Below are 8637 nucleotides of genomic sequence, written 5' to 3'. Positions count from 1 at the left end.
CAAAAAGATCAAAGAAGACAGAAACATCTTTGATGTTCATAAGTTTATTGTTTATTTGAATGTTTGTACCTTTTTCAAAAATACCCCAAAAAAATATCAAAACACATTTTCTATAAAATAATAAAAAGAGTGATACAGAAGTAACTGTATTCCTTTGGAATAGGACAAACTGTCAAGGTGAGTTTAAATATGAGTAGTTCACATTGACTCTGTCTGATATTTTAACAATTAAAATCCTGTCAGTTGGAACCACCTATTAAAACCTGTGATACCCTGTAGTCAAAGTACACACTGTTCACTCTGTGGGATGATGATGAAATGTGTTTGAGGTGATAATGGCAATGCTCCATTGGAGATTGGATTCAGGCCAAGTTGGGAGTTAACAGATACACGTCAGTTGATACACAAGGGAAAGACACAAAGCAGTGTATTTATATTTATGTAGTATATGGATGGACAGTGGAGACATGGATTATGCTGCGGGAGTGGTTTGAGCATTCTTTATAAATGAGCAAACAAGCTCATCACACAACAGCTAACGCTTGCATGTGAAGGCATCTTGAAGGCAAGATTGTAGGTGGAGTGTCATTTTAAAGCCATTCCCAATGGTATGATTATGTTTGATTAATAAAAGCACAACGAAAGTGTCATAAGTCAGTTTTAAGCCCTGTAGTTATCTTAATCACCAGAAATGTAGCTGACAGATCTGGTTCTATGGCTCCAGCCTGTCCTCCTCAAAAGACTTCTTTTGTCTCACCCGTGATTTCCACCAACTGCAGAACGGCTGCGGATCAGCTCCGCTGTGTGTTGGCTCCATGCTCCGCCGTGATTCAATACCCAACAAGTCCGGATTTGTTGCGGAACTTCAGCGGCTGTGACTGACAGCTGAAGTCACAACAACCCACGAGAGCTTGTGATTTCACGCATATGATCGTGCAGTACAACAGGATGTAGTTTCTATAAACAGAACCAAAAAAACTATGACCTGTTGACATCAGGCCTGTTTCCGCCCACTATGACATTTCCAAGGTGTAGTAAAGGGAAATATGATCTGCTGTAAGCACGGTGTGTTTTATTTTGAAAATATTTTTTGTTTCTGTGCTTGACTTCCTATCCCGCACAATGTGCCCTGTGCTAAATTGCTGCGGAGCTCTCCAACACCTGGTCGGAACGCAGCCGTTTCCTCAGTCAGTGAAAAGACACACATTGACTTTCATGGAAACCTGTTGACTCCACAGCCGTTCCAGAATGGATCCGCTGCCGTTCCGCAGTTGGTGGAAATCAGGGGTTAGCAAAGTATTTCTTGGTAGACTAAACGCTACCTAGATTTATATATATATATAAAGCGAGACTAGACAGAAGTAAACTTATCAGACGATAACGTCCAAGTGGTAGTTTTCACTGATGTGGAAAAATGTTCCAATCAGGTGCGACAAGTGTATCACCACCAGTTGTCTGTCTGTGGCTTTTCTCAATCTAGATTTCAACAAGTAGTCTATTACTTTTTTCCCAGATAAGAGTCATTATCAGAGCAACAATTTTAATTATTTTTCAGTACAATTTATTCCCATGTGTTTTAGATAAAAAATCATGTACATTATTTTGGAGACACTGGATGGCAGAAGTACATTACTGTAATGAACACAGTAGCTTTCCTCAAGTTTATCCTGTTGCACTTAGTCTGAGCCAAGCCTCGGAAACTCCTGCCCCCTTGGTATGTATTTGGTGTAATGTCTCACAGGAGAAGATCCTGCAAAACCATAAAAAGTGAAAGAAATGAAATTGATGAGGATCAGTGATGAAAACCTTCTGGCTTTGTCGATGTCTCCGTCCAGCTTTTTTGTCTCTCTTATCCGAGCACTGACTCAGCGGCTGTGGCTCAGTGGGGCGGCTGTGGCTCAGTGGTTGAGCAATTGCCTGCCAATCGGAAGGTTGGTGGATTGATCTCTGGCCCTGCAGTCCCACGTCGAAGTGTCCTTGGGCAAGACACTGAACCCCGATTTGCCCCTGGTGCTGCGCATCGGAGTGTGAATGTGTGTGAGTGTTTATCTGATGAGCAAGTGGCACCTTGTACGGCAGCCTCGGCCACAGTGTATGAATGTATGTATGATGTAAAAGCGCTTTGAGTAGTTGTTAAGACTAGAAAAGCGCTATATAAGTACAGCACATTTACATTTACTCAGGATGTGACCTGGCAACTCTTCAGCTACCAGCCCACCACCATACTTTGGTCCGACCCTCCGGTTCCCAACCCAACTCCTTGCAGACTGCTACTTATACTTATTCTCACCGAGACTAAATATTTATCACAAACCTGCTGTAACATCCAATGCAGTCTTGGCATCATTTTACTTTATTCTGTGTTTTCATGTGCCCACCTAATTAATTAGGATGAGCAACAGTACAGGCTGAGGTCACTGGTCATAAAGGTACAGTAAATTGTTGGCTTCATCTCCAATTTGACCTGCTAATTTTATTATTACCCTGGTCTATTGTAGGTTACAATAGGTTTTAACAGTGCACACAGCCTCAGGTGAACATAGTCAGCATGACTCATTTATTTCCTGTGTAACAGGGATACATGGTATTGCAAAAAAATGAAAAATACCTAATGTCTTCATTTGGCAGTTAGTTTATTGTAAAAATAAAAACTTAAAAAACTAGCTTATTTTGACTTGCTGGCTTCCATCAGGTCAGAGAAGGATGAAGTTCAGAAAATAAATTGAGATCAGCATGACTGTAGAGATCAAGCTTGTAGTTCTTGCTGTATGTCTAGATGGAGATAGAGAGAGGGGGGGAGAGAGAGTGCGTATGTGTATGTGCGTGTGTTTTGTGTGTGTGTGTGTGTGTGTGGTGTGTGTGTGTGTGTGTGTGTGTGTGTGTGTGTGTGTGTGTGTGTGTGTGTGTGTGGTGTGTGTGTGTGAGGGAGAAATACTTTCTTGTATCTCATGTAATACCGCCTCCCTAAACGCATTGATTGGATAACAAGACTCATCCTCTGCTTTCATTGGCTGTGCTGTATGTCAACCGCCGCCTGCAGGTAGCAGGTCCATACTTGAGCTCAGGTAAAACCTACCTGAGCACTAGAAGAGAGGGAGGGTTTTGGAAAGATACGTAGCTTTTGGCTTCATTTAGCATTTACCAGTAATAACTCTTTATGTAGCCTACTTACAACTCAAATTCACAGGAAGATAGATTTTTATAAGTAATTATTACAATGGCAGCGAGGGTAGGACTGGCCATGAATCCGCCGCATACGACTGAAGAAAGGGCGGTTTTCACGCAGCTGAAGCCGGTGAGGATGCCGGGAGCGGACGGCGTTGAGGACGGTTCCGTGTTTGAGGACGTCAAACCCGGGGTAAGAGCCTTCGCCGACCCGCTGAGGAAGGCCTGGCTCCCGGTGAACCGGAGGCTCGGCCTTCCTGGGTTTTTTAATCACTGTTCATTATTTATTTTACCTTGACTTTCATGTTAACCGTGTGGCTGCTGTTTTACAGTTTAGCTGCATCTTGTCCCACACACACACCCATATAATATATATATATATATATATATATATATATATATATATATATATATGAAGCTGCTTTGACCTGTGAAAGGAAAGCTCACCTGTATAGACAGGTAGGTAAAAGTCCTTCACAGACACCGGACGCAGGTAAATTTCACCTGGAAGCTTTAGAGCAACTAGTGGCAGTTCTGCAAACTAGCAGACTTTAATGGTTCTTCTGTTCTGTTCTATTTGGTTTGAAGTTGCTATGAATTTACGTTGTTTTAAATATTTTACACAATAGAATTCACACACTCAAAATACTTTTTGTTTGCATTTATTCTAAATATGCTATTTAATTGAATAGGCTTACTGTTTATATACAATATATTTATGGAAAGCAACAACAAGCGTGTTGTCATTGGTAATTATTTGAGTGTATTTGCCCCAAAAACATCTGCAGTGTCGTTGATATAATGTATTGTGAAGTTAATACCCTGCTGGCCTCTTTCTACTTTGACTGTTTGACAAACATACACACATGCCACACGGCTTGGTCAGAGAGGAGCTAAAGACACATGAAGCTACTTGTTATCTTAAATTATGAAGGCTGCCCCTGCCTCCATGGCCTCTTCTCCATCCATCATCGCATTCCTCAGTAGATCTGTCTGTCCAAAATTATCAGTTTTTGCTCTGATGCCATGAAATGTGCCTGATCATTTCAGAAAGTATCTTGTGTGTTGTTTTAGCAAAGGGTCATGCGTGATCAGTTGCAGAAAATTAGTAATACAAAAGTATAAACAACACTGTATGACGTCCCTTACCACCTTTTTTTTGTTAAACACGATCACAGCAGAGACATGGCAGCTGCATTAAAGTTAAATGGCTGTGAATTGTAGATTGATCGTGCATGGTCACAACAGAGCGCAAACGGTAACCAGAAGCCTGTGTAAGGTACGGCAGAGCCTGAGACCTGAGTCTAACATTGGATTTGATAGGTTAAATATATTTGTTGACTTTACTCCTTACTTTGGCTTTTCTATTCTGGTAAAGAGCGCATTATATCCACATGGATCAGGTGGATAAGATGCACTCTTTTTCACACAAAGCATCATGCGTTGAGTAGGCCAGGGGCATGCTGTTGAATATTATGCAAACATGAAATGAAAGCGGTCACAGTCTGTTTCGACTTTGTTGGCATTGTCTGCTTGGCAGGTGCAATCATAGAAGCTAACCAACATTTCCTTGCAGCAGTCAAAGCTATCTGTTTCTGCATGTCTGTACAATTTGTCTTTTAAGTTAGGTGGGCATTGTGCAGCAGTGTTACTCAGATACTCATTTTTGTTGGGATCAGGAGTTTGTTTTGTCTTGTATAAGTGCCTAGCCACTTTATCATAAAACTAGCATAACTCTAGTATTGTTTTATGTATTTTATCTATGCACTGTTTGTATAAAATGTAGCTATTAATACAGTTAAATTGAAAAGAATACCTTTGTTTATGTATGTACTTTTTTGCTGCTCAAGTAATACATAAACTAAAACAGACATAATAATAGAAATACAAGCAAAGGTTGAAGCCACAGCTTATTATGCCTGCCCTTCTTTCAGCACAACAAAGTTTGTGTGATGTAAAAACACAAGTCACAATGACCTGAATTTTATAGCCAAAATGATTGGTTTGTGTGCTTGCAGGATTCCATAAATCACAATGAGATGCAGCTAAAAAGATGAGCACAGCAGCACAGGTTTTAGTTTTTAATCATTGTCTTGAGCATCATAAGACAAACCCTTGTCTTCTTGGTGTGACATTTCTTGTCAGCATTGTTGCTTGAAATAGAACAAGTTGACAACTTACAAGTTTGTATTTAACATAAAAACATAATGTGATATTACCTGTCTGCAACAACACGGTAATTGTCACTTTTTCTTGTTTGCTCTGAGGTTTTCCTCGAGACTAAATATCCAACAGTCAACTGCTTTTTCTCATGTTTCTGTGCCTGTACCATCACCATGATGTGCTTGATGTTATGCAAAATATGACTGTGTCAAGAACAAAGAAGTCATGTTCAGTGAAATAGTTACCCCTCAGGCAAATTAAATTGAGTCTGAGAGCGTTTACCTCATGTGCTCTTGGTTCATTGTGAACGTACATGAAGACGCTTTCTCAAACACATTCCTCACAGTTCACTCGGTTCGCTCTCTGTCTTGTTTTTTTCCACTGTCACTTTCTCACTCACTGTTCATTTCATCCCTCTTTCTTTTTTTTTCAAGATTATTTTCTTGGGCATTTTAGGCCTTTATTTTGATAGGACAGCTAAAGACATGAAAGGGGAGATAGGGGGGAAGTGACATGCAGCAAAGGGCCACAGGTCGAACTCGTACCTGGGTCCGCTGTGTCGAGGAGTAAACCTCTATATATGGACATCCGCTCTTTCAACTGAGCTATCCAGGCACCCATCCCTCTTTCTTCTCTTAGTTTTGTTTCAAAGACAGGGTTTCCCACTCTTCTTGTCTTGTTTCTCACTTAACTTTTTTCCTTCTCTGAGACTGAGTCTTTGTGTCATTGTGTTGGGGTTTAAAGAGCGCTTAACTGAGCTAGTGTCGTGACAGCAGTATGTTGCCCGACCTGTCTGAGCAGGGCCCGCATCTCCGTAGGCCGCCTCGAGGCAAAAGGGAGGATTATAAAGGCCGACCTCATGAGAAAGTCACAGCAGCACTGAAAGGCCGAGGAGGCTCTTCAAACACTTGTCGCATGGTCCAGGACTCTTGTCTTCACCGTTTGTTTGTTTTTTATCAGCGTTTGTGTATGCCAAAGGATTTCTTAACCTGTCTGTAAATCACAAATCTTTTGGTTTGCTTCTGTTGCATCTATGGAGTTTTCCACAGTTTTTAAATGTGCCAAAGTTTGAGGAGGCTATTAAAGTGGTCCAATCAAGATGGAGTGAAATTAAATATAGCACACTTGGAGTCTTGAGCTTTTCTAAGAGAGTGAAGGGGTTTTCTTTTAAATATTATGTATTGATATTTTGGCCATGTGGGTGCAGCATGACATGCTGTAAACTTAGCACTGATGTTATCACCTCTTTTTAGCTCTGTTATTGCCTGTTATGGTCACCAACTCTTGAATTAAATATCTGACTTCTAAGCTTCTAAATGCTCCACTATATTGACCAGCTAATCACTAACTTTTATGTCTGCCATGTGGTGCTACGGAGGCAGGTAGTGGATTCAGCTATAGGGCAGGGTACCGAATTCAATACTTTTAGCTGCTGACCGAAATTACAAAAAAAGTCTTTTGTAAGATTATCCTTTTATTTTTCTTCACATAAAACTGTTCATGTACCTCAGCAGTAATGGCAGAATAAGTAACTGATATGAAACTTATTTCCAGATTCTTTTGTCCATAGTATCGAGTATCAAAAAATGCCTCTTTATTTAATACCAAATTCCAATACCTAAAGAGTAAATAAGTGAGCCAATAAGCATGCAGCATGTTTCTTCCAAGATCTAACATTACACGTCGTAGAGACACACAGGAAAAACTCTACGTTATGCACTGAGACGGGCTCACGTAGTAGGAGCTGAAAAATAAATGAAAAGATTTGTGCAATAATGCGTAATAACGATATCCACTCAGCCCTAATCAGCTGTCAAAACAGTTTTTTCTTAAAACACTTGCCTGCTGCAATTGGAAATGAGGTTGATGAGAGCTAAGACAGTGAACTGAAACATTAAAGTTGCTGGCATCAAAACCATAACAATGTATTAAAAGATGCTTAAACGTCTGTAGAGTTGAGTGAAACTGCAGAGTCAGTTGATACTGGTGGGTTCATCACTATGAGCAACCCCTTTCACATTACACATAGTCATTTGATCCGTTGTTAATATAAAGATATCAATTAGTGCAGCTTTAAAACATGACCTGTAGATGCTTCTCCTGCATAACTCCTATCACTGGATGAATCACCCGTTTTTTATGAATCTGTGTTTGTTGTGTAGTGCCGCAAGCAAACAGTAGAGATCTATAGCAGTGGTGTTTAACTACACTGGTACTAAATCTGCTTGATGAGTTTGGAGATGTAAGACCAGGGTAGGGCTGGGCGACATGGAGAAAATCAAATCTCACGATATTTTTGACCAAATACCTCAATATCGATACCACAACGATATTGTAGAGTTGACTATTGGTGCTTTAACAAAATATTTACACAATGAGATTTTTGATAAATAATCATCAGTAATGTGGACATAATGACTAAGTGGGTAAAAGCAGATAATAGAACAGTCTCGTAATCACTTTACTGTAATGCAGCCTTTAAAACCAGGAGAAGACAACACTTATGCCATATTACGATATCCAAAATCTAAGACGATGTCTAGTCTCATATCACAATATCAATATAGTATTGATATATTGCCCAGCTCTAGACCAGGATCATGTTTGAAAGAGGTCAACTTCAAGGTCCAGTATTTATGTTTGGTCTGTGATGTGTCTGCGCTAAACGGACATCACCTTCATTGTAATCAGTGTCATTCGATGGAGGAACATGTATTAGTTACAGGGCTACAACTATTCTTTCAATTATCGAACAATGTGTTGATCAGTTTAGTTTGATTACTTTATTTGTCATTTAGTCTATAAAACCTCAAAAAACAGTAATAAAAGGCCCAGCAAAAAGTTCCCAGAGTCGAATGTGATGTCTTAAAGATGCCTGTTTGTTCCAAAACTCAAATATATTCAATGCCCTATAGTAAAGAACAGTGAAACACATTTGAGGAGTTGGACAACTTTTTCCTTTTGAAAGACAAAAAGCTGTTCATCCAAACATTGTGAAGGCCTAATTTGTTTCAATTTTGTGTCAATCCTTTGGAAAATGATCCTTTTACTGCTCTTCCAATCAGTGCATGTCCTTTTCTGGATTAAAACTGTTCATGTACCTCAGTAGTAATGGCAGAATAAGTAACTGATATGAAACTTATTTCTAAATTCTTTTGTTGTTAAATCACCAATGGGTTTCCTGTTAGACGGAGCATAGACAGGGGAAGTTACAGAGTAACTTCATGTCGTACAGCTCAAGAGTGTGTTGCTAGTCACACCTAATGATTCTTAAAGATCAATACTCAGATATGGTTTAAATTTGTTTTC

The 8637-nt window shown here is 39.8% G+C and overlaps 1 protein-coding gene across 1 annotated transcript in view; it reads left to right on the top strand.

Moving 5' to 3' along the window:
* Nucleotides 1-3068: 3068 nt before the first annotated feature.
* The window catches only part of klf5l (Kruppel like factor 5 like), a 26350-nt gene continuing 20781 nt past the window's right edge, over nt 3069-8637 (top strand). Inside the window, exon 1 of the mRNA XM_032533887.1 lies at nt 3069-3358. Within this exon, the coding sequence (XP_032389778.1) occupies nt 3218-3358 (141 nt within the window). The 5' untranslated portion in view covers nt 3069-3217. The remainder of the gene's footprint in view (nt 3359-8637) is intronic.

Source organism: Etheostoma spectabile, chromosome 13 (genome assembly GCF_008692095.1).
Source record: "Etheostoma spectabile isolate EspeVRDwgs_2016 chromosome 13, UIUC_Espe_1.0, whole genome shotgun sequence".
Lineage (NCBI taxonomy): Eukaryota > Metazoa > Chordata > Actinopteri > Perciformes > Percidae > Etheostoma > Etheostoma spectabile.
The sequence above is the reverse complement of the archived record's forward strand: the minus strand, read 5'-3'. Positions and strand labels throughout refer to the sequence as shown.